The 27490-nt window shown below is 40.7% G+C and overlaps 1 protein-coding gene across 1 annotated transcript in view; it reads left to right on the forward strand.

Annotated features, from left to right (window-relative positions):
• Positions 1-27490, forward strand: part of PDE11A (phosphodiesterase 11A) — a 300465-nt gene that overhangs the window by 201063 nt on the left and 71912 nt on the right. Inside the window, exons 8-10 of the mRNA XM_081815325.1 lie at positions 6292-6438; positions 6676-6783; positions 21596-21705. Coding sequence (XP_081671451.1) covers positions 6292-6438; positions 6676-6783; positions 21596-21705 — 365 coding nt within the window. The remainder of the gene's footprint in view (positions 1-6291; positions 6439-6675; positions 6784-21595; positions 21706-27490) is intronic.

Raw genomic sequence — 27490 nt, forward strand, 5'->3', positions numbered from 1 at the left:
CCCCCCGCCGTTACAAATAATCACATTCAAACCAATCTGCGTACCTGATTCAGGGACCTACCTACTTCCTGCTCTAAAGGGTATACGTGAAAACTCTAGAGTATAAAGTGACTGTAAATATTACAGTGATTTCTATAACTGCAGAGAAGGACATCACTGTAGGATGAGATAGGAATGAATGAATGGAAATGAACTTGTAAAGAAGATGGCGTTTGAATTTCAGTTGGCACAGAGTAAGGAAGAAGTCAAACCCCATGGTGGGGGCCGGGGAGTAGAATAATCTGAAACAGAGAGGGAGAGATGAGAATAAGGATAATGAAATGCCCCGCCTGATGCTTCCACAGACAACTGGAAGATGGTAACACCATCTTCATTTTACTTCATTCAGCAGGCCACATTGAACACTTAGAGGTATTCGAAGAGGGAGTTACAGAATAAAAAATGGTGTGGGCGGAGTTAAAGGCATAAAGTCTATGTTTTAACACATATGCATGTTAAAATATACCATGTTTATATTTTAACCTGAGATAGGATAGGGCCTTATAATTCTTCTTTTAAAGATATTTCTTGACAATTCTTAGACATTTATATTCTCTCTTATGTTCTAAACTTTACTGTCTCCACATATAAATTGAGCCCGTGAGCTGCAGTGTTTGGTCATCTCCTTAGTGTATGTCTGGCCCCAGGAACACAACTCAGAGCTTCACATTACTGCCACCCAGGCCACCAGCTGGCTTCATAGCCTTTTGTGGCTTCTGGCGGTGTTTTGTAGACACGCAAGGTGGGTGTCGCCTGCAAACGTGCTGGGCGGCCCGCACCTCCTCCGTCCGCTGAGCAGCTCGCTGCTGGAGCTTTGTTGCGCTATCTTCTTTGAATTCTGTATCTTTCCCCACACATGTCACATGTTGTGGGCTCCCAAATAGCCCAACTTTCCTGTTTGAAAGTTGATTTAGGAAAGCAACGTTGCACTGGGATTAATAAGAAATCGTTTCCTCTTTTCCTGAGCAAGAGCAGAAATTCGTTAAGATGTCACTCTTCGCCACTAGAAATATGACTGTATACTACCTAAACTAGTAACTACTTCTAGTACTGTTAGTCCCTCTAAAACCTGAGTGACTCATATGTTTTAAGCATTTCTCAACTGCGTCCCAAATGTCCAGAGAAACCTTCCCAGGTTTCTGACAAAAGGATCCTGTCTACACAGAAGGATCCCTCACCTTCCTGCTCTCCGCCCAGCATCTCACCTGTTTGCTGCTTCCCTTACTCTTGCCTGGCCAAGGGTAGTATCAGCCCCATGCATGCTCTGCTTTCCCGTCGGAAGCTAATGTCATTTGCCCGAAGTCTGCTTCTGCTCCCTCAGAGGAGAAGTTATTTTTTTCAGGATGGTCTCAGGAGTATTGAACTGATTCTGTATTCCCTCTAATCAAAACAATGCTAACGACTGGGGCTATTCTAAAGGCAGTTGTGAACCTAGAGACTTCCCAAATGAATTCATGTAAGACCAAAACATTGTCCTCTCAAATGGTTCCAGGCTGCTCATCATGAAAAGTGGATCGATAATTATCTGGATCTAAGTCCCAAACATCTCTCCTGGTGCACCCAAGTTAGCTTGCATAAAACAGGGATGAGGGACCCTTTGACTTGGCAGCAGCCCATTTTTAGAGACAGTATAGTGGTTGGGAACCAGATGCCCCAGGTTCAAATCTGCCTCTGCCAGTCACCACTGTGCAAATTTGAACAGATTACCTATCATCTATTCCCGTGGCCTCGTCTGTAACATGGGATTAAAAATATTCCCTACCTCTTCAGGTCCTCGTGAGGAGCAAGTGAGTTAATATGCATAAGGTGCCAGAACAGTGCCTGGCATGTGGTAAGAGCTGTAACAGTGTGGCGAAATAAAGAACGTCGCAGTCCCTTCCACATCCCCACAGCCCGGTCCCCTGCCTTCCATAATCCCAGGATCCTAAAGCCCCCAACTTCTGCTCTTGTCCAGAGGAGTGCGTGAGTGAGTGGGCTGGAGTGGCGACAAGTCATTCTGCCTTTGAAATGCTTGGCCTGGACCACCACCCACTTTGTTGTTTCTTCCCATTTTCTGAACAGCACAAAATGTAATATTCATGTGTCAGGGGATCCAGGATTGTATTTTAACATTTTATGGCCTCTTTGCAAAGCTACCTTTTCAATTTTAGAGGAGGCAGTTTTATGACTTCCTTTGATAACCACTTAACTATTAAGACCCAAACAAAGAAGAGGCATGGTCAAAGGATATCAGGTACTCCCAGCCAGCTAGAGTCCCACTTCTTGAACATTATTCAAATTAGCTCCAGGACTCATAATTCTGTGTTTTCATTTATTGCTGCACTAAAGTAAATTGTTCTTTTATCCAAATGTTATTTCCTGGCTATTAATTCAGTAGTTACTTTGGACTGTAGCACTCTTCTTTGATTTAGGGATATGGGGCCTTATAAATATTTAAAAGTTGAAGACTGACAATTGGAGAAACTGACTTTGATTTGTTTTGTTAACATCCTATGTCTAGAGTAATTATAGGTCTGGAAGACGTGATCCCATTCTCTACTTATCAGAAGATATGCAGAGCTTGTGTTTCTATAACAAGGACATTTGGCAACAGAAGGCTCTTCCCAACTCTTTTGCAGACAAGATCTCCAGGCACACCTCCTCAGGACACACCCTACTCTTAATTCTTCATAATTTCCCCCCAGAAACCGCTCTTGAACCCAGGAGTGGGGATGAAAACTATCTATACTTCTCAAAATAGCTGAAACTGGCCATTTCTGAAAGGCTGGGGACTTTCTCTGCATCTACAAGTGCCGGCAAGGGTTTACGACAGGGCTTGGGGTGATCCATAGACTGGTATGATTTAACTGTGGATCAATCAACCTGTTAGGGGAAAAAAGACAAGGTCAATAAGTATGGGTCTTGGTGAACCAGAGGTCACCCTACATTTTTCAACCTAATGTTCTTATTTCCTTTCCATTAACATTTCATAATGAAAAAAATGCCTATATTCTTTAATTTTTAAGATAATTAAGTGAATTTAGTGCCTTTGAAGGGTAGAGGATTTACAATGGCATCAGAGACGACACTATTAATAATCCACAAGACAGGGGCCACCTGGAGAGCGACACGGCCTCCGCTGCCACATAAGCTCCTCGGCAACCAGCTGGGAGGGGGTTGGACTTCCTCTGCCAACGCAGGACCAGACTCTTCTCCTGAGAGCAGAAACACTTGTGTCTTTTGGGACGGGGCTCCTACCCTCTTGGGAAGTGGTTTTCCAGTTGTATTTGAGTCTGAACTTGAACAAACTACCACGAGCACAGATATTCTAGGTAGAGAGAAAGCCCCTGAAACACGTGGTGGAAGTAGAGAGTCGTTCTGGAGTTTCCCTAAAGGAAAGAAACACCGCATTCTCCTCTAAGAGTGTTACAGCCTAAAAGGCAAGGTCAGGATTGACACAGGGGTACAGAATAAGAGAAAAGGGTGTGCACAGTTGCCGCCAGGCCCATGCACGTAGAAACAAAGGGACTAAAAACCAAAGGTCAGTTTACCTCTGAGTTCTCCAAGCTGATCATTTAAGGCACCATTTAAAAAACACAATTTAAATGATTTTTGGATAACGATGGTAGAGTAAACGGACTCATTTTCTTTTGTTCCTGCCTCAGGCCCCACTAAAAAATCATGAAGAATTTTTTTTTAGGGTATAAATTCTCAAAAGCAAAGAAATTGGGAGAGGACTTAATAATAACAAAATTTTGAAAGCTAGAAAACAGACGGATAAATATTAAGTAATTTAGCAAACCCAAGAAAGCCAAAATAAGCCAGCCATGGGAAAAGCTGAGAGACAAACAAATTTATACCACAGAGCCCCTCCCAGATAGCTCCAGAACTGGCTAATTAAGTACCTTTGGAAGTAGGGATGAGGGTGGGACTATGTCCAGGAAAATGGGGAATCTAAGAAACAGTGACATCTCCAGATCCTTTGTCTCACGTCTCCACTTCATAAACACTGAGAGCTGTGTGTAGCTTAAGAATGTATAAGAGCTGCTCTTTGGGTTAGGGAGACTCCAGCGCAGAGCTTGAGGGTAGGCCTACAGGCTGCACACAGGGCTTGAATGAAGGGCTAGAAACCAGTGCTGGGGCTCCTCCCCCAAGCCCCTTCCCAGCCAGGCTCCAACCGCAAGATTCTTCTCTGGGGAATCTGAGTAGCTGAAGAGCAAAGTCCTGAGGATACCCCACCTTTGGTGGCTTTCCCAAGGAAACAGGTCAGTTAGATTCCCCCTCCAGAGAAGGCTGCAGGAGATTTAACAGGAGCTATTAGAGCCTGACTTGTACACAGAAGCTGAAAATCAAAGATGACCATACAGCTAAGGAAAACCTCTAACACTCTGAAACCTCTGATATATGAAAATGATTGCTTGACAGATAAGCTGATTAAGACAGAGACTAAACCATCAGCAGATGAATGGATAAAGAAAATGTATTACAGTTGACCCTTGAACAACATGAGGGTTAGGGGCACCAACCCCCATGCAGTCAAAAATCTGTGTAAAATTTTGACTTCCCAAAAACATAACTACTAATATCCTTATTGACCAGAAGCCTTACTGATAACATAAACAGTCGATTAACACATATTTTGTATATTGCATGTATTAGGTACTGTATTCTTACAATTAAGTAAGCTAGAGAACATAAAACGTTAAGAAAATCATAAGAAAGAGAAAATACATTTACAGTACTGTGTCATCTTTATTGAAAAAAAGCCACATATAAATGAACCCATGCAGCCCAACCCATGTTTTTCAAGTGTCAACTGCATACACATGCAACGGAATATTATTCAGCCTTAAAAAAGAAGGCAATCCTGTCATATGGTACAACATGAATGAACCTTGAAGACATTATGCTAAGTGAAATAAGCCAATCACAAAAAGATAAATACTACCTGATTCCCCTTACATGAGATATCTAAAGTAATCAAACTCATAGAAACTGAAAGGAGAATGGTAGTTGCGGGGACTGTAGGGGAGAGGAGAATGGGGAGTTGTCCATTGGGTGCAGAGTTTCAGCCACACAAGGTGAAAAGTTCCAGATACCTATCGTACAACAGTGTGCATATAGTTAATACGGTACCATATTTTTATATTTGTTCATTGTTCTTCTGTGTTGTGGGGAATAAACAGTGTTCAGATTTTAGCCTAGAGATGTAAACTCTTATGGAGGAGCATGGAGTTGGGAAGGCAGGACTGATTATATGGTTTCTAGAATGCTTAGAGTGACCAGCGTTGGATTTCATTGCTCAGCCAAATTAGTCCCAGGGTGAAGATAACTCCTTGAGTAATTTACACCCAGTGAATAGACTAGAAATATGAATCCAGAATATCCCCGATAGCTTGAAAAGGTAGAAATTATTCCCTTACCAAGAGTGGCCCAAAGGATATGGTGAACCCAATGAAATCAGCATGAAAATGATTCCCTAAGATTTTGTTCTTCCCTTTAAGTTTGTGTGGGGCAACTGATGGACGGCTGCCTCACGTGAGTGTTTTGAAAACCCTGAATATGTATGACCAGTATTGTAATTACACTGTGATGTTTATGTAGAATGAAACTAAACGATATTGTAAATTTATTCTTTTGGTGAAACATAACGCTGGTGCTGATCCTCCAAACGTCGCTATTCTATTAAGAAAACATTTTGTGCCAGAGATGCTCTGTCTGATCCTTTCCATCCTTCTGAATATACAGAACATGTGTGTAACAAAGGGCATGTGCGGAGCTACAAGATATAAGGACACAAGAAACGGAAATAAGGATACACAACGCAAGGATATAAGAATACAAGAAACAAGGCAAAGGGGTGTATTCCCATGTCCTCCTCTGAATAGCAGCAATTAAAATTAAAATAGCAGCAATTAAAACCAGATGTTTCTTGCATTTAGTGCTCTGTAATATGCATCAGAATATATTGTATGACTGCAGTTTCAGTAAACTAGACAGCTTTGTATTCTAAATTCTGCAGACTAGATCCAGTGTGTATATTTTTCCTTCAGATTAGCTTCCCTTCCCCCCTCCCACCCTCTTCATTTGCTTGGGGCATTTGCAGCTCCGAAACAAAAAACATTTCCAGCTCAGAGTTTAGCTCTATCGGAGTGTAAGTGCAGGTCAGGTCTGATTTATGTGGCACGTCTGATAAGCAGGAAAGGAGAGAGCAAGATGAGGGCTTTGGAAAAGCTGGTGAACTTGGCTTGACTTCTGTCTTCTGTTTTGTAGGCAGCCAACGTCCCTCTGGTGTCAGAACTTGCCATCGATGACATACATTTTGATGACTTCTCTCTTGATGTTGACGCCATGATCACAGCTGCTCTCCGGATGTTCATGGAGCTGGGGATGGTACAGAAATTTAAAATTGACTATGAGGTAAGATGTTCTGACAAGGCGATCTGCCTAGGACAACATGGTAGCCAGCTTGCCCAAATGCAACCTGAGGATGATACTACTCAGCCTGCACACCTCCTGGGATTACCGTGAGAACCCTGGGAGGTTTGTGGAAAGGCTTGGGTGGTGACGATGACTCAGACATAAGGCATCGTTTTGATAACAGCCCACTGGAGACACATCCAACCGCCTGATACAACCTTTCCCTTCCCATTTCAGACACTGTGTAGGTGGCTGTTGACAGTGAGGAAAAATTATCGAATGGTTCTGTACCACAACTGGAGACACGCCTTCAACGTGTGCCAGCTGATGTTTGCGATGCTCACAGTAAGTGTGTTCGGTAGCAGTGGAAGGTCATCTGTCATTTGTAGGGGCCTAGAGGCCTTCTTCTTCGCATTTCCATTTCTCTGACAAATTGCCACATGATTTATTTTACACTGGAACTTACCTGCCCTGGTTATGGGAGTATATATTTCACAACAATTTCTGGACTTTAAGGCAGTAAAATCGCTGACACCTTGAAGCAGGTGTAGTCTTGGCATGATTGCTTGAGCCTCTTTTCAGTGTTTTATCTTGGGAAACTGGTTCTTTTTACAAAAGAAATGCTTGGATTTTCAAAGTAATCTTCTTGCAGAGGACAGGGGCTTGAGTAACAAAACATAAGGGATCCCTGGATAAGACTCTCTCGGTTGGTGAAAAGCCACAGTCAGGGCGCGTGAACATTACCCACAGGAACATGGAAATCCTGAAAGAACACTTATCTGTGAGATGCCCCGGGAGGCAAGGGAAGAAAGAAGTAGGAACAAATGCTGTTAGGGCTTAGGGGCACACGAGGCTTAAAATCTCTGTTCTAGGGACTGTCACCCAGGGAAGGTGGTAGTCTGGTTTTTGGAGATGGTTAGAGCCACTGGCCAGAGGTAAGCCTTGGAATTTAAACTAAAAGCAAATGTTTGTGGCAAAAATTGAAACCAAATCTTCTATTCGTCTCCATTTACTGGCAAGAAATAAGGCTTGTTTTGGCCTTATTTCCACTTATACTGTTAAACTGTAATCAAGTAAAATATTTTCTGGCTTAAATATATTGGCTTCTCTGGCCTCTTGGTTTTATACATATACACATACGTATGTAGATATATGTACATATATTTATATGTATAAACATATTTACCATATAAAATAGAAAAGAATACAAGTTTTAATTATTATAACATAAATCTAAGTACCTTACATCTTTGTACCCACACTGAAATTTAAACCCAAAATAGGGAACTCCAAATGATATACATTTTTCTTTGGCCAAATGAGCAAATACTGTTCTGCTCCTTCCTTATGAAATGATCTGTCCCGTTCTCTGCCTATTAAAATTTTACTCATCCTTGAAGGCACTGATCTATGCCAGTTTTTTCCAGAGTCTTCCCCTATCTCCCCAAGCATCAATAATTACTTCTATCTCTGCACTGTGTCTAGTACAATGTATCTTTCTTTCCGCTGTGTATCTTAAGTCACAGGTCCCTCATTTTGCTATAGAGTCAGCAGCTTAAGGCCAAAGAGATCATTTCTTATTCTTTCAACAACATTCATTTGCTTGCCCAATGAGGGCATTTTTTTGCTGAGGGCCTTGCCAACACTTTGCATGCCCTCATACACTTGGTAGGTTTTCAACAGATGTGTGTTAGGTTAACTTGAACGCCAATGTGCATATAGCATGAGAAGATGGGACCAAAATGTCTTCACTTTACGCTGGAGGACATCTGTTTTGGATCCTTAGCTGCTTAAGGAGCAAGCAGATTGGCCTGGAAAAACTGGACTGACCCTGTCCTTCTGTAACATACCCCATGAAAGCAGTCGGCCAGGCAAATGAGGGAGGAAGATGCTTTGAACTATTAGCCTTAATTGCTCAAGTGCCAATGTTGCTTAAACACACACACACACAAAAAACAACAGAAAAAAACGCACTTTCATCTTGCTTTTCCATATCAGATCTCAGTAGACAAGGAATCATTTTCTGTGTGCAGAGTTTATGTGTCGGACTCACAGAAGACATTCAATAAAGAAATTGTTAACCTGTTATTTTGGAGAACCTATGGATTTATGGTGATTTGCCAAAAATAAGTCAGCGGGAGCCTTATTCGACGAAGGGAAAAAAAGGAATGGCCTTGCTATTATGAGTTAGAGATGTAAAAGACAGAAACAGACTTCTATGACAAGCCTTAAAATAGTTGGGGTGGGGTAAGTTAGCAAGAGCAGTGGGGTCAGGGAGGACACTTAGGAGTAAAAGAAAATACATACCCAGTTTTCTTCAGTATATGTTTCCAAAGTACAAACTTGATCCTTTTCAGGAACTGAAAGAAAGCAGAACTCTCAAGCTCTGTTATTACAACAGGGGTATTCATACTGCCAGAATATTTCAAGGGTATAGTTATTTTTGCAAGTCTGCTCAGCAACCTTGAAGAGTAGCCCTGTGTGAGAAGGTTTGGGTTTTGTTTTTGTATTAATGCTAGCTCAAAAAGGGGAGAATTCTCTGTTAAAGTTCCCACCCTGGCTTTGAAAAAAATACACTGGTGAATGTTATTTTTTTCTCCCTCAGACTGAATTGAGAAGCCACATCTGGAAAAGATATCATTTCCTGCTCATTAGATTTTGCTGAACTTGACTAAGGGTTACAATAGGTTGAAATTATCAACTTTTGCACCTAACACAAGCAGTCTCTTCAACTTGACCATGGGCAACCTGGTTAACGAGAATTTTTTAACTAAGAAAATAATTACAGAGGTGGAAAAAAATTACTTGATCAGTGAAGAAAAAATGAATTTAATTTACTCATCAGTTCTAATTTCTGGAATACAACCTCAGCTTATGGCAAAATGATAACCTACTCACTTCCCAGAATGGGTATTAAAGCTTCAGACACTCCTGAAAACTAGTAGGGGCTTTCACTGTTCTGTTCTCATTAGTGATTATATTTCCATTCTAGTTATCTCATATTCTATTTCCATGTATTGAGTTAGAAACAGAATTTTCTCTTAAAAAAAAAAATTACCATACACCAACCGACACTGGATTCGTTAGGCCTGAGTCACAAAGCCAAGAAAGCATGGCGCACATATGCTGAGTTTTCCTCTAGATGGCGCTCCAAGGCAAAGTTTCCCAGCCAGTTGCCAAGAAAGGAGGGAAAAAAAACCTTCCCAACCTTCCCTGGAAGTACTTCTTTTCTTCTAGGACAGGAGATAATGAGGCACACACTCCCACACTCTTTTCTTAAAAGAGGCACCACCAAAGCAAGTGTGTCCAAAAAAGCCCCTCCTATCAGGTCAGACTGTATTATGACTGCCTTGCCCACAGAGCTGTTAGCAGGAATACTAGAACATTCTCCATGTGACCTTGTATCTGTGCATGTATTTTTCTAAGCCCATTGTCTCTGAGAGTGGGAAGATGCATAGTTGTGTGTCACAGCTGAGCAAATTATGACACCATGTACAACAGGACAAGCAAGTAGTAAATCTACACACCAGCCTCCAAACCTTTAACCCTAAAATCATTTTGAACATGGAAAATAAACTTATTGACTCAGAATTATGTTTTGCAAAAGTATTCAACCTCATGTCTAGGTAACAAATCGGTTTTGTTCCTTTATGGGGGAAAAAGAGTGAACTGCTTTGAAGAATAAGCAATTTGATATAAAACGGTGGAAATTTAGTTCACTGGGAACCCTGCTAATGACGTACTAATTTATTCTACACCTCTGGCCTGAAATTCCCAATTTAGAAATGAAAGCTTCAGTAGTATTCCTTGCTTCTAAAGAGATATTTAGGTAGTTAGAATTTACCAAATATTTTGAATTCCTTGGATAAATACAGCACGGTTACTATTTGGGGCTAAAACAAGGAATAAAAACCTGCAGATCAAGAATAATTATACAAATTCTCTTTATTTATGGAAGCTTGTAGAATAAATATTCCATTAAGCACATACACAATGAACAATGAGAAACACATCTCTCCTATTCACAATGCAGACCAGAGAGGGAAAACGACTGTGCTTTTGTTTGTATTCTGTGGAATAAAAGGTATGCGGTAGTGCCAAGGTTACGGAGACATTTTTCGGTTTTATAAATGATGTATGAGTTCTGACAGATTCTCCAGGGGGGATAAAAAAAGGTTTCCTTAAGAGTCAGTGTTCTTTACTATCCCATAAATGTACTCATTAGCACTTTGGGCCATGCCCAGCATCCTGTAGGGCTCTTTCAAAAGAGATGCATTTGAATGAGTGGATTTAGTTGAGGGTAATATTATTCATGTTGCCTAGTGTCCAGTTTTTTAAAAAACTATAAAACGATGAACAACTATCACTGCTAGAAATCTTGTTTTTTCTTCATATCACACTAAGGTTCAGCTAGGGTTCACATATAGAATATTATGATCCTGCAGAATTCACTGGATATGAAGAGAGAAGAGCACATGATCACATTAAAATTAATGTGGTGCAGGCGGCATGGCGCTGGTGGGGGATTGCAGTTAAACACTAGTAATAACCAAGTATCACAGCAAACACATTGACACCCCCTGACATTTACGGGGGCTTCGTAAATCTTAAATGTGGAGGTAGCGTGTTTAAGTCCATATTTGTGTTGTCAACAAGGTTATTTTCAGAGATAAGCCAAGTCATTTTATTGATAATTCAAACTAGAGAGCAGAAGGGACGTTTAGGGAGAAAAATCCATCCTATTCACCAGCTTGAGGATAATGTGCTGTCTGCTGTCTGCTGTTTTCAGAGAAGTCCTTGATTTTTGAGATAGAAAATTTATTCTGGAAAGAGATCTGAGAAGCACAGTTGGAAATCTCCCTCACTCCCTCTCTTCCCTCCCACCACCCCCACCCCCCTGGCCTCCCAAGAAGGACAAAGTCAATTAAAAATTTTTTTAGAACCAATTAAATTTTTGAATTAATATTTTCACTAAGTAACCAGAATCCTAATCTCAACAGAAATCTAAGTTTTTTTGTAGATTGTCACATTGGGAGGTCCAGAGAGATCTACATGTTTTGTTCTGTAACTGACTATAATAAAGTAACAAACGATAATCATGTTTATAATCATCAAACATCATTTTCACATTGTATTTCCTTTTCATATAAGTAGTAACTACTATATTTACTTGAAAATAAATGGCAGCGTCATCATAACAATGCGATAAAATCTGCATGTTAGAAAAGCCAGTTCTTTAATCTTCATGTAGGTACGTCTTGACTTCCAGTGTAACTTTAAAGATGGCAAATTTTCAATTTAGGAAAGGAGTGATTTTCAGTGTATTTGCAGAATATCAGCACTGGGCACTAATCAATTTGAATACTGTGCTTAAATTACATTTAAGAGTCCTGCCTTTTCATCATTTAAGAAGGTTTCTATTTTTCTTCTCTCTGGCCACCTCTGAGAGCCCCAATTAAGCACTCCATGCTTCTAGTTGACATTCCCTTTATCCACATTTATTTTATAAAAGGAAAAAGGCAAAGCCACACATAATTAAGAACCCGGTGTGCTAATAACCAAACATACAATTGGGCAGAAGGATAATCCAATCCATTTCCTCACACAGGAGAGTAACCTCCATAACTCACTTTAAGCGCTGCCATTCATGAGTTATGGGTCATTCCCTTCCTAGTGAAAATAAATTCTCCAGCACCATCAGCCAGAGCTGGGTATTTTTCTTAGGACATGTAAATTGTAAAAGTGTATGAACATAATCATGTCCAGTATTCTGGGGTGCGTATAAGCTCCTGCTCATGGACACAGGCTTGTGAGGAAATGAATGTGCTTTCAGGGCTCGGGCTGCCTTGTTACAATATAGGATTTTTGATTAAAGGGAACTTATTCTTGAGATTTTTACGGTGTTGGTAAACTGCTTAATCTGTCGCTTTGTGTTTTATGACACCAGCCGAGTCCTCCAGGTCAGGGAGACCCAGCAGCAAAGCCATGGTAATTTATCACCGCCTCCATTCTCCCTGGTTTATAACTTAGTGATGGCACTTCCATGGGGCTGGAAATGGGCACTTCAAGGTGTCAAGCTGGGAGCTTTAAGAAGTTTTAATTCTTCATGAGTCCAGTGTTTAATTTTGGCTCAACGATGGCAAATAAAAATTTGTGTAAGCTTTGAAGAGCCCTCATAGTCTTGAAACTCATCAACCTGGCTTCTCGTACTTGGAGAGGTCTGTCTCTGCACAATTAATGTTCACCAAGTGATCTGCCTCATTTTCTGTGCTCACAAACCACATGCTGTATTATATTCAGTTCACTAGTAATTTATCACAAAATATAAACTACCTTTCTAAACATGAACAAAAAGTCTCTGCCCTCAAAAAAATCACAAAGCACATCTATTTTCAGTGTTGAAAGCTAAGTCCTTAAGAATCGAATATGCTTTTTATTGTTTCTTTTTGAAATACAGTGTGTGCTGCATGCACACAGATATGTAGTCCTTGTATTATCTAAATTGAAGTACAAACTTTGTTTTTCCCAAGTCTTATTAGGATATCCACTCTGAAATTTTCCTTCTACCGTTTGTATGTCTTTTTACACATTTTATCAAAATATGAGAGCAGAGATAATTCGGCCAGTTTTTATTTGACGTCCTGAGAATGAAATAAAGAGTGCTGACCGATGCTGGAGGTTTGCTTTGAAAGATGCTAGCTCACAAACAAGCAAAGCAATGCATGTGAACAGATAGATGAAACAGGACCAGCAAACCATGGATCCTGTTGTTGAAGTTGGATAATGAAGACATGGTGGTTCATTATTAGTATTCTACTTTTTGTATGCTTTTAACTTTCCAAAATAAATAATTTTTTAAAATTATGATAATAGGTAGGTTAAAAATTAAGTCTTGGAAGTGGTTTAAAAATAACTCTATAAAATTTATTAGAATCAACCCAATTTTTTTTCATGCATCAAACATTCATTCAACATGTGCAATTACACCAAACAGACCACTGAGTTTTGCTCCCTGTCCTTTCTCAGACTTACATGGGCAAACAGTTGCAACATTACTTGAGGTTGAGAGTCACGGTATATCCAAAATATGACTTAGGTTTTACTCTTTGATGACAAGTGCCTTTGGAGGCTTCCGGTTGTAGGAGAGAGTATTTCAATGTAGACTGTAAGATTTTCCCAACTCTTGGGTTGGTAAGGGAAGGGTCATTATAGATTTAAATCAGTATTTGGCTGCATTCATCTCGAGGAGAAAGAGAAGCAAGTTTGATCAAAACTACCCCTAGTCCCATGGATAATTAGACAAACTACAACTGGTTTGTGTTACACTACATGTTTTGGTGAAGGGGACATGTAAACATAGTGCTAGATGGTGGACCCCTAACAGCTGGAGAGGTTCTGGTCTCTGGACCTCAAAAATAGGGCTAAAGTGCCTCTTTTTCAGCTCAGCACACCCAAATACTGGCAGAAAAAGATTACTGTAAATTCCAAAGGAGTATGACCATTAAATCTAGATGCTCTGGTTTGTGCAGTAGGGTTTTTTTTTTCCCAGTAGGGGATTGTGGCTGTGAATACCTGTTCTCCTCCCCATTGTGTTTTCATCACATAAGCCCTGGTTGGCAGAAATAGCATCCTGTTTTAAAAAGAAGATAGGATATGGCATCAAGTAGTGTAAATTTATTCATAAGCACTCTTGGTAAGCAACTGAAATCTACTTCCATCTTAAAGCTTGAGAAAGCCCTCTGCCTAAACTCATTGCTTTGTAGCAGTTGAAAAGGTTGATACCCAATAGCCTGCTCCCTGGATTTGTATGTTGAGAGGTAGCCATTCCATCTTGAAGCCAACAAACAGATTCCCAAAGAGAAACATGCTGGGCTTGCCCTATACACGCCCTTGGAGGCCAAACCGCTCTGATCCACCCACACCGGGCTATGTGCTCAATCGGGAGGGTGACTGAAGGCCCCCTTCTCATAGAACCTTTGGTTCTTGTTCGCAGATCTAAGTTTCACAGAGAGACACGAGCATCTTGTATGCAGCATTTACAATGAAACCCTCAAAGAGTGCTCTTTGGCTAAAGTAAACTTGATTTTAATAACGTATCAAACAAAGGCCCCAGACAGTGATCTGCAACACTCTGCACATCAGAAATTAAGAAAACCAGAAACTAAACGCTTCTTGTCTAAATGCTGCATTTTGGCCCCAAGCTCACATCACTTTGAAGTTGGAAGTCATCTATAGGTCAGTTGAGACATGACACAGATTAGGGATGTGGTGTGCAGATTCTTCTAGAGGGACACTTCCTTGAGAAATCATGTTCTTCTAAACCCCTTGGAATGGTGACCTCTTCTTATCCAGAAAGAGAGAAAGATGAAGGGGAGAAGGAAATCTCTACAAAAATTAATCGTGTTCTCCCTCAACTTTAGCCAATCCACTGAGGGCTCTGCTTTAGTGCCTGGCTGTCAGCATCCATGGAGGAACATTCGGGGAGCCAAGAACCTTAAGTCTGGAATTTCTGCAACCATTAAGAATTCCTAGTACATCACTGGATTCCCTCCCTCTTTGTCTGCCATGTGCTAGATCTTGAAATCAACAGGATGAACTCAGGAAATCCCTCATCATTTAGTACCTCCGACACCAGGTGCAAAAACAAATGTGAAGGCAGAACTTCTGGCATCACTCTCTCAGCTTCCCATGCTGGAGCCAAATACACGACAAGGGTCTTGCAGTCCATAATCTACCGTCTCCAGAAACAGAGCAGGGGTGGCTGACCTCTTCCAACATTAGTCTTTCCTACAAAGCACAGCCAGTGTTGTGATGGTTTCTCACTAGAAAGGGGACCTTTACAGCATGCCTCGGGCTGGCCAGGGTCATTCCTGTCTTCCTCCGTGCTCTCTTCCTTGTGCTTGAAACAGTGTAAATGCTTCATAAATATATGCTCAATGAATCAATGAATGAATGGACACTTTTCAAGATGTTAGTGCTTCCCTCGTGCCTAACATGGAGCAAATGCTTAATGAATATTCACTCGATGAATAAATGAGTGAAGGACACCTGTGAGGTTGTCACTATTTTATTCCAAGCTAGGAGAGTTTGATGAAACATGGGCTTACTCTTAAAACAAAACAGAATTTAGACACACACACACACACACACACATATATATTCTAATGAATAAATGTTTTTTATGGAAATTTTGGACACAAAGGAAAATTTTTAAGTCAACTGTGAACCCATTATTGGGAACATTTTGATGTCCTGACAGTCTTTTTCTATGCATGTATTGAGTAAAGTTGGGATGTTACATATAAACCATTGTATCTTTCTTTTCTCTCCAAACCTATTTGTACGTCACTCTTTATGATCAGTTACGTCTTGATGCACCCGAGCTCATGTTTAGGCGCAAGATGTCCAGTGGTTCTGCAATATCAACCTATCACCACTCAAGAATATTCCTTTGTGGAATAAAGCACACATCAACTGATTCTTTAAAGCCATGTCATCTAACACTGTATCATCACAAGAGTATTTAAAAGCTGCATAACTGTAGTTACCCACACCCTCCCCTTAGGAGCTGAATAGCAGAGTGGATGAGAACACACTTGGGAGCCAGGTTGCCTGAGTTCTAATCCACCTCTGTTACATTCTAACAGTGCATTTTAGTGCCTCAATAGCCTCATCTATAAAATGAAAGATAAGAACAGCATCTCCCTTAGAGCGTTCTTATAAGGATTAAATGAGTTAATGGATTTGAAGTATATAGAACAGTGCCTGGCATACACAAGCACTATAGAAGTGTTAACTACTGTTGCTATTATCCCAAGCCTTTTCTCAGATATGAAATCATTATCCACAATATCAGTTGCCTGATATACAATAAGCACTTAATAACATTTGTTAAATGAACGAAGCCTCTATAGCACCATCTATATTGTGATATTATGGCTCTTGTTTTTTAGACCTTTTTGGATTCTACAGAGCCACAAAGCAACAGTCATTTTTCTCTGCCCATGATTTCCTCCATTCACTACTATTACATGGGGTCAGCTTAGAAATGGTAGTATATCCTAGCTGGTTTAAATCTTATGTTGACCAGATGATAGGAAATTATTGGGTAGCCTAGGGTACCCTGTGAATCAATCTAATTGTCTGGGTTTTTTGGATTCCGGTGATTATATGCTCTGGTAGCTGGGAATAGGATTATCCCAACATATGTTTTAGCCCAAGAAAGGATGATCATTGGAAGCCTGCTCAGAGGGTAGTCACAGGCTTTTCTGGAAAGGGTGATGTGAGAACTGGGTCCATATGCCTTGACTATCTCTTTGCTTATATATATTGTATTCACTGCTTTACATTTCTTATATGGACTGTGAGGGAATACAGGTGAAAAAATAGATTAATGTAAAGGTCAATAAAACCCGTAATTATTGGGTCAAGAACAGAAAAGATATAATTATATTTGAAAATAAAAGAATAAAATAGAGTCAGGCATGGGATAAATACATTAAAATATACTTTCCATGGCCACTGTGTTCTCTTTTGAAAGTATATTGTCCTCAGCAGGCAGTTGACTTTTTCTCCTCAACGTGGGTAAGTGGAGATCTGAATGGAGAGGGCACGAAGGAAGATGGATGTGGGAGGGGAGGGGCAAACGGACACTTACTGGCAGCTGGACACTTTTCAAGCCTGATGATTCTCAGAAACCATTTACCAGGCAGCTTTAAATCACAGTCAAGAGACAGGTACTGCTTCAGTAATTCAAGTATCACGGTTGAGAGAGGTAAGTATGTTTGTGACTGTGAGTGGGCTGGACTTCAGGGACTCTTTATTCTGAGGATCTAGAGGTGGGCTCCACGGTCTTTGAACACCATAAACTTATAGAATAATTTCTGGGAAGAGGGAGCATGATTTTTATCAAATTCTCAAAAGTATCCATGATCTAAATAGTTTAAGACCTACATGTGGATTCCCAAGAAGGGACGAGGGAGGCGGGGGGAGGAGACGGGCTGCATAGAACATTATAGTAAAATATATTCCATCATATTATATAATGGGTGATAACTGATAGCTTAAAAATGACTCAGGATTCTGATCTAGTGTCTATTAGAAGCATTTGCTTTCAACTTCTAATTAAATTTCTAGTCTAATTACCTTACTTTAACATTATCCCTATTCTTACTATTCTAATTCATCAGCTCATTCTAATCAATAACATTTTCACAGGCAGAACCTCTGTAAATTTTAGTGCAGTTCTGTTGTTTATTATAGCACTGATTTCCACAGTATTCTGGATAATTATTTCCTATTTGATAGGCTTTCAGGATTTACTTATTATTAGCAAGATCCAAACCCAACAAAGTTTCAAGATGACAGATAAAAACTTTTATACTCCTTCCTTTCAAAATCACCCCCAAAAAGCAAGGAGAACAAGAAATGGATACACATCCCATGTATTATGGAACCATAATATATGAAGGCAGAAAATGAAGAGAGGATGGCTCATAGCTTAGCAGAGAAAAGGAAGATCTAACCCAAGTGCCTTCAAGGTGAGGGGATAGAGGAAGTGGTACACGTGAGAAACATCTCCCCAGAATCTATCAAGGCTCAGGAACTGGAGGCATCAGATAATTTAAAAAATGGGGTGGGGGCGCCTGGGTGGCTCAGATGGTTAAGCGTCTGCCTTCGGCTCAGGTCATGATCCCAGGGTCCTGGGATCGAGTCCCACATCAGGCTCCCTGCTCCTTGGGAGCCTGCTTCTCCCTCTGCCTCTCTCTCTCTCATGAATAAATAATAAAATCTTTTAAAAAATAAATAAATAAATAAATAATAAATAAATAAATAAATAAAAAATGGGGTGAAGTGGAGTGAGGAGGTGCTGAAAACTCTGAGTCCCCAAGTCTCCGCCCCTTCTCCATGTAGTCAGAGGGCTACTCTTCCCCTCACCTATGCAGGAAACCAGGATATTTGCTTGGGGACTTGGGGACACCAGCAAAAGAAAAGTTAGGGTGAGGTACACCCTGAAAATGAGAGAATTAAGTGAAAGTCTACATTCTCAAAGATGAGGAGATACAGTTCTCTTTTCTCAAAATGCCACCACGCACGTTTACACCATTTCCAAGCAAAAGATTGGCAAGTCCAGAGAAAATGAGCTTAGATACTGACATTTAGGGATGTCCAACAAAAGACCAGCTGGCCTTCTGCTCACCTGGTGGTAAGGCCCAGCAATCTACAGATACCACCCGCATGAGCTGGTGTGTGGTGACCATTATAATGCTTTACTCTTATATGAGTAGACGCTCAAGGATTTCAGGCATTTGAGGGAAACCAGCAAATATGGAGAAAAAGAGTTTCAGAGGACACAGGCAATCAAGGAGCAGAAGAGAATTTTAGAGGAATTATAATTATTATCTTCAAAAAGATGAGATGAAAATGCATCCATGAGAGAATAGCATGCTGTGAGAAAAGGAGCAACAGATAAGAAAATGCTTATAAATTATTACTCCTGGACATTCAGAAGGAAAAGTCAATATGAGCAATGGGAAAAGAAGAGACAAGAATATAAAGAGATCAATACAGGAAGTCCAATGTCCAACCAACTGGAGTTCCATTCAAATAGGACCCAAAAAATGGTGAAAAGGAAATTATTTTTTAAAATATAAGATTACAAAAACATTGTACTGAAGAAAATGAGCCTGCAGGTTGAAAAGCCTCACCAAGCAAAACGATGGGGGAAAAAAGTCCCAAACCAAAGCATATCTTTGTGAAATTGCCAAAACCCAGGGATAGAGAGAGGATTCTAAGAGAGAGAAAATCAAATAACATCTGATTTGTTAGGAATGAGAATTGGATATACTTCTCAAAAACAGCTTCAGAAGTTAGAAAACAATAGAGCAGTCTTTCAAAATTCTGAGTGGAAATGTTGCAAGCTAGAATTGTGGGGGAAGCTAACAATTGAATAGAGAAATAAAGACATTTTCAATCATGCAAAGCCTCAAAAGTTATTGCACTCCCCAATGTTGAAAAGTTAACACCCTTTCTCATGAAGCCACTGGCAGATGTGCTCCTGCAAAATGAGGGAGGAACTGAGGAAGAAGAGAGGTGTGGGGTGCAGGACCCTCGAGGTCATCCCCAGGAGAGGAAAGCTGACAGCCCACAGAGAATCCAGACCAAAGAGCAGGACCAGACTACCACAGGGGGTCCCCGGGACAGGAAGGCATTGAAGAAATGCTTTGAGCCTTTAGAGAGCTGTGTAGGATATGAGAAGACTTCGATGTTCAAAGAAATCTTAACTCCAGGAAATAAAAACATTTACATCAGAAAGGAAACAAACCTTGGATACTAGTTGGCTCAGTTGTGAATATTTATATAGAGAGTGCGGATCTGGATTGCATTGTGAGTGTGAGGGGAGGGAAGAGAGGAAGGGAAGAGAATTCTCACCTGTCACAAGATATCAGTGTTTAAGGGTAAACTCTGGCACCTGGATGCTGGGAGCTTGCCCACCTCTGCCACGTACTAGCTGTGAGTCCTTGGGCACATTACCTAGCTTCTCTGTGCCTCAATTCCTTCATCTGTACCTGGGGATAACAGTAGTTCCTAGGACCACAGGGCGGTGGTGAGATTTAAGTCAGTGAAACAGTTGGAGAGCTCTTAGGATTGTCAGCACAGAAGGAGGACTATATACATACTTGATGAATAACCAAGTGCTAATAATATGGACATACTATCTAGAAATATGGTAGGAAATAACTACCAAATTAGGGAAAGATTAAGTGCCTTTGGGAGTCAGGAAGGGGAAAGGATGAGAGACTACTGTTTTTGATTCTAAACCTCTTACCATGATTTGATTTTTGTTTTATAACTATTCAGGTAATACTCCAAGTAAAATAAAATTAACTTAAAATGAGCAGCCAACTCCAAATTTTAAAATGAAGGGGCACACACAGCTTTGCTGGGGGCTATTTCATCCCTCCCCCGACAATTTATTAACATTCCCATTTGCTGTGCTAGTAAAATTATGTGTATTTCTAAATGTAGCAAGGGACCCAACTTAATTTTTAAAAATAAAATTGTCAACACAAAAACTTATTATTCAGTTATTTCTGCAATAAAAATGTAATCAATTAAAAAACAAGGTTTTCATTGCTCTAAAGGAGTGTCTTACAGATACTACCTATTGGTCCAAGGTTTGGGGAAGAAACATACACGAAAAAGGAAGCAATTTGAACTCCACTTTCCCCCTCCTCTTGCCCTCTGATAAAGATTTTAATAAGTAATGAAATGGGAGACTTAACTAAGTAAAAAGGGGAAAACATAAAGGCTTTGGGTCAAGAAAATGCATAGACTTGTGTTTCCAGAGGCTCACTTCCTCTTCTAAACTAACCGAAGGACAGCAGGAACCAACCAACCTTGGTTCTGTAATTACATCACGCTGCTCCCCAAAGATCTCACATCCAGCCTATGCATTCCACAAGCATGCTACCATAGGCTAATAAAAAAGGATTCCATGCAATAATACTCCACCTGATGCTCAATCTGCATTGCCTAATCGTCTGCCAAATCCTAGCTTTCAAGACGTACCCTGCCTTATTATCTGTATAAATTTAATCTGTCTTCCAAGCTAATATGAATTAAGGTAGTCACAAGATAACTTCTCGAATATTATCATGTAGCAATCTGAGTACCTCTAAGTTGCTTCTTTTAATATACATGTATATATGAAAGGTGTTTTCTTTTGCCTGCCTTCCTTTGAGTGGCCATTGATGGATATAGCATTCACTTCTCAATTCACAGCCCTCTTTTCTCCTCATACCACTAGATGCTCATCATTGCAATGTAGAATTACAAAACACATTTTGCTCTGGGCGGCTGCCAAACTGTCACTGTATCTGGATAGTGCTGCCTCTTCTCTAAAAAGGGAACAAAATAGTCTGAACTGTGTCCTGGTGTGCCAGGGTGGGCCACCATGACAGCCAGCTAATTCATCACTGTGGGGACCTTAGCTCTGCAACTGACCACCCAACTGACTGTCATCGAAGGGGGTGGCAGTTAATCATTTCCTTAAATGATGTGAGTATGAAAACGGAGCAGACTGCTGCTCAGAGGACAAACCTGATCCATCCTCCCTGCCCCGAGTAGTGACTGTGCCATTTTCCCTTCTTCCCAGACCGCAGGGTTTCAAGAGATTCTGACCGAGGTGGAAATTTTAGCGGTGATTGTGGGATGCCTGTGTCATGACCTTGACCACAGGGGAACCAACAATGCCTTCCAAGCTAAGTAAGTGTTCTAATTGTTGTTATTTTAATGCATTTGCCTTTCTGTTCAGAGCCAAAGGTGACGAGTGCTAAAGAGTAAAGCATTAATATCTGGCATCTGAGGCCAAGGCCACGCAGACTTGGGTGTGCATGTCATGGAGCTCATCCATCTTTATAATTCCCTATTCTTCTTTTAATTGCAAATTTGCCCTTCATGTCATGCTTGTTGATTTGGTCTGTCTCTGTTGACTTCAGTCAGTTAACAAAGCTCAGATTTTAAAGGGCCTATTTTTTTTTTCTCCCAGAATATTTGCCTTCATGGCATTATAAGCATCTTGGACTTGCTACTCTCAAAATCGGGTTTTGAGACTATTAAAATAAAAGTGGTCTTAAGAAATTTTATGAAGCAAAATATCTTTCTTCACCCAATAGAATCTCTTGCAGGTTCTTTAATGGTGGGTTTGTATAAACTGCAGTGAAGTAAAGCGACGTGAGGAATAGGGTCTCTGCTGCTCTCATCCGTCTTCCCACAGAAAGGTGGGAAACAAAGGATTGCATCAGAACCGGGGATGTGCGAGCACATAATGTGCACAGACAGAATAATCTGCCCCTAAGCAAGTTGGACTGGCCAAGATAACCGTTGCTCCATGGCTCACGCTGTGGCCAAGGCCGTAGAATGTATGGGTGCTGGAAATAAGACCAAAACCCCAATCTCCCAACTTAGATTGAGGATCCAGTTTCAATGTTCTTTTTACTCTCTGTTTGCAAACAAAATGATATGTTAGCTCAGACTCTGGAGCAAAAAGTTTGGGGATGGAGAAGTTAAGGCAGGCTTCAACAAAGAAGTAAGGTAACTGTCAGGTGACTGATTTCGAAGCCCCTGAACAGGTCTGCCTCCACAGTCTGAACGTCAACAGCGCACCACTCACTTTGTTCCTGGAACATCTACCTATTGAGTCCTTGGAGTCCTGGCATCTTGCATTTACTCCTGATGAAGCAAATGAATTTTTATCTTATTCACTTCTCTATGCATCCTGGATCCTATTATAGCCCATCACTTCAACTCTCTCTTCTCAATATCCTATGATTTCTTGACCCTCTTAACCTGCTGTGACATCTACTCTGCAAAGACTCAGCCCCAGCTCAATCAAACAGTTCAATTTCTTGCTACTCTACCTAGATTTTTAAAGGCTTTGGAAGAAAATGTCACGGTTGTGAGAGTCTGAGACATACCAGATATATATTGTCCCAACTCAGCTGGCGGCTCTGTACTCCCCGCTGATCTTTCTGCATCCCCAGCCAGCTCCATCCCCCATTGCTCTTAGCAGTTATATGTACCAAACTGTTCTCCCTTCCTAAACCAGCCCCTGTCTACCACCACCCCCGCACCACTCAGCAGATCACCTTGCCTCCTCCGTCACCGAGAAAATTGAGGCCATCAATTGAGCACTCCCTCAATTTCCTCCCCTGCCATGTAGAAACTTATCTGTCTGGCCGCATCCTTTCATCCTTCCCTCCTATCTCAGCCAAAGGGCTGTGCTGCCTCCTGTCTGAGGCTAATCCCTCCACCTCAGCTTTGGGTGCCTTCCTTGCCCCCTCCTGCGGGACCCCACTCCATCAATCTTCCTCTCTCTGCCTTGTGTCTCCTTCCCCTTCCTACTAGTGCTCAGCATCCTGTTAATGTGAACGATTCTCCCCCATCTTGAAGAAGCCCACCTCGATCCCCACTTCTCCCTCTGGCTTCCGTCCTCTTTCTCTTCCTTCCTTTCCAGTCAGTCTTCTTGGAGAGTTGTCTGTTCATTGTCTTCACTTCCTCAGGCCCTCCCTTCCACATGGCTTCCAGGGCCACCTTACCAGGGAAGACCACCAATGGCCCCTTTTCCCAAAGCTTCTTTCTTGGTCCTTCTTGCCCTCAGGCACATTTTGCCACTCCCTCCTTCTGAGAACTCTCTTCCTACTGGAGTCCCCCACTCTCTTCTTTTCCTCTATCCCAGTGAATGGCAGCACCAGAAATCCACAAGGCACCCATATCTTCTCCCTAGCACCCTTCAAAGTCTAAATCTCTGCATCCTTACTCTAACTGCTGCTTCTTCACATCTGTCCTGGATTGCTACAACAAGCAGCCCAACTTCCCTCCTCCGGTTTTCCCCCTCCCTGGCACTCCAGAATAATCTTTATAATTCACGAATATTCTGACTAGATCACTCTCCTGCTTAAAAGACATTCACTGGCCTCCTGTGACTTTCAGGATAATGTTCAAATTGCTTACATTAGCCTCTGAAGGTCCTTTTCAGTCAGGCTTCTGCCCATTTTCCTGGCCCAGCGCCCACTCCTTCCACCCCCACCCCCATCAGCACATCAGTGTTCCAGACACAGGGGCTATTTGGAGTGCTCGAGAGGGTCCAGTTAGTCACCTCTCTCTGATCCCCGGTATGCCACCTGCCTTGTCTGGAATGCCCTTCTTCTCCTTTCCCCAAAACTCCTCTGAAAGCATCACCCTCCGGGCTTTATCCCTGAGGTACCATCCCCTTTGCAATTTTCTGTGCCCACATAATGCCCTCTGCTTTTTCAAAAGTATGCATCTCACTACATTTTAATTGCTGATTTACTGCTGTGTCTTTCCCTCTTCTTGAGTATCTGTAATGCGTAACAAGTACCAAGAGCATAAGAAACACACAAGGAATGTTTGATGAGTGAATGAATGAATGATGAATGGATAAATGCATGAGATTTTATTTTAACTAATTTAACAATTTTAATATAGCTTTTCAATAAAGTTTCCTGATTTCTTAAGTATAATCTTTTATAGATTATTATAAAACATAGTATTTATACACAAAGGTTTGATGTTGCACTTAAGACAATAGTGTCCCTGGGGCCTACTGAAGTGTAAACTGAGTATACTTTCATTACAGAGTCTGACAATTCCTTATGTTTGAGTTCCTGTGTCTGCATTTCATTATTTTTTAGGATGCCTCTCTCTCTCAGGTCAATGGCATCACTATCAGTGTATCTTCCTTTAGCACCCTCTCTCCAGCCCCCTACCATTCTGCCACTTATGCATAAAGAAGAAATAAATGTATTAGAATTATATTCATGAAACAAGACTGAGCACCTTGTGGGTTCTTTTTAAGAATCAAGTGCACAATGCTTGTGCTTAGATACCAAAGTCCCCTCCCAGAGAAAGCCTGTGTATCACACTGAGAATGACAGCCCTTCTTGCCAGTTGACCTCTCAGCATTTTGGACTGAGAATACACACCTATAATTAAAACCCAGCTAATCATATTTTATCTGCTAGGAATGATATTGACTCAGTTAGCTGTTGAGATCCAAGATGCAGATCCACAGAGACTTGGGAGCTCTAGGCTGCCATTCTGGGAAAGCCATGATGACCACATCAAGTAGATAAGAGAGACAAGAAAGGGAATCTGCAGAGAGAAGAGAAGAAGTAGATATCCAGAGAGAAACAGAAAGAGATTGTACAACCCTAGAGAAAGACAGAGAAAAAGCAGACTTGATCCATGCTTTCCACATCTCTCCTCCCTTTCCAGGAGACCCAACCACACTTGTGATAATTGGGCTCTGTCAGAGTTCATTTTATCTTTTAATCAACCTTCTCTTTAGTGAAGCTGCTTCTAATAGATTTCTGTTCTTTGCAACTAACAGTCCCTGAGACCAAGAGAAGAACTACGATGTGTTGTTTCCTACTTCCAGGGCTCACCAACATAGCTACAGGGCAGATATTTTTTGTCTCCACTTAAGAGGGAAGGCCTGAGCCTCAGGAAAGTAATTAACTTGCCCAAATTCATACATCCAGAATGTGGTAGAATGGCATTTGGACTGGGCTATCTGATTCCGAAAGCCATTCTTTAATCACTGCATCATACTCTCTTTCGTGACTGTGTAATATTTATTTGGGGCCTTTGAGCTTCCAGTTTATTGGCTGCCTTGCCATATATGTGAGCCTTGGAAAACTAAAATATATTTTGACATCCAGCAAATCAAGACACAGAGCCATAAACAATCATAGAACTGAACTAAACCTTGGTAGTCATATCTTTTTTCAACACCTTAATTTTACAAAAATGGAAACTAAGGTTCCCAATCTCAAGCGACTGGTGTAAGATTAAACAACTTTCAACATATGAGATAGGTATTAAGTTGATGATATTAGAATTCAGTTTTTTTTTTTTTTTGGCATCCTCATACCACATGATCAAATCTACCCATTCCAAGATAGTCCAACGTGTTTCCTCGAGACGATTAAACTTGTACACAATTTACCAGCTCATGGGATGTCCATCAGCCCTGCTTCTACCTAAGAGAGTCACTTTTGTACCCAACCTCAGTTCAAATTTCCTTCAACAGTGAATACTGGAAGAGACCTTTTACATCATGGGGAAGGGATTACCTTTTTATTGATTAGAATAAGACTTATTCAGTAAGTGTGCCATTGTTTAGAAAAACCCTAAGAAGAAATCTAATCCTTATTTCCTTTGTTATTCCACAATAATTGAGTGCTTTATTGTGCAAGGCTCTGTGCTAGGCATTGTGGGAGAAATAAAGAAGTATAACAAAGAGTCCCTTCCCTTAAAGCATTCACAGTATAATTCCAACCTTTCAAGTGATTTGGAAATGGGATTTAAATGCACCAATTATTATGTGGCAAAGCATACAGTACCTTTTATTCATATATAAGGCTATAAAGAAACGAGACATTTAGCAAGGGACAAATTACTATATAAAATGCAAAATGCCTCTACAATAAAAAGTTGTGACTTTAGTTATAGCACAATATGATTTATTCTCTTAGCCTTTCTGATGAGTGAACCTTTGCATTTTCATATTTTATTCTAAATTTTTAAGTATTGGAGCGCGTGCAGTGAATGATCAATAGGCAGAGAGGGCTGCTATCCCACCATGCTTGGCAAGTACTCTGTGAACACCTCTCTCCTGTTTTCTCCAGGGACCACGTTTCCCACTCATCTCCCTCTCCATTACAGCTGCCCCCGATGATTAAATATCAGTACCAAGCAGCTCTGTAGTATATTCTCCTAGGAGACTTCTTCTATTCATTTCTAGCATAATCTCTTATACTCATTTATTGGGAATGAAAACCCATCTTGTCGCTTTCGGCCAGGTCCCAGAAGTGAAAGCCTGGGGCACATTAATCTGCCGTGACAGCCTAATCCCATTCCTCACCACCTCCCAGCAATTCTCAATTTCCTAATTACCTTTCATAGTTTTCCTTTTAAAACTTTCCCATAAGCCACGGCCACACACTTCCATTACATCTCTCTTTATGCACATCTAGCAAACTTATGCACGTTTTTGCACTTTTTTTTTTTTTCTGCTCCCTGTGCAAAGTGCTGAATGCCTGTAGGGAAAGAATTTTCACTTCAATGTTTCTTTTTAATAAGTGTCTCCTTGGTGTGTCGCCTATCCAAAAATGAAAAACTTTAGTATGTTGTGATGACCTAATCAATAATGAGCATCATGAATAATCACATGTATAAATATTCCTGTGCTTTTGGCATTTGGATATATAATATGGATATCCACAATTTGGAGCTATACATAGCTCCACATTTGGATATGTAATATTTTTGTAATTACACTGTGTGTGCCCCAAAGCTCTTATATGATGGGTATACTTACCATAGACAATTAAGATGAAGGCCGGTGTTAAAGTTCATTTTTTCCATATGAAATTGATTTGGGTATCTTTTTCATATTTTACATGAAAAACTGGAAGTATACCTTTACACAAAACATATTACATGAAAGACATGGCCTCTTTTAAAA

The sequence above is a fragment of the Leptonychotes weddellii genome, chromosome 3 (genome assembly GCF_054177405.1).
Source record: "Leptonychotes weddellii isolate Sample4059 chromosome 3, ASM5417740v2, whole genome shotgun sequence".
Lineage (NCBI taxonomy): Eukaryota > Metazoa > Chordata > Mammalia > Carnivora > Phocidae > Leptonychotes > Leptonychotes weddellii.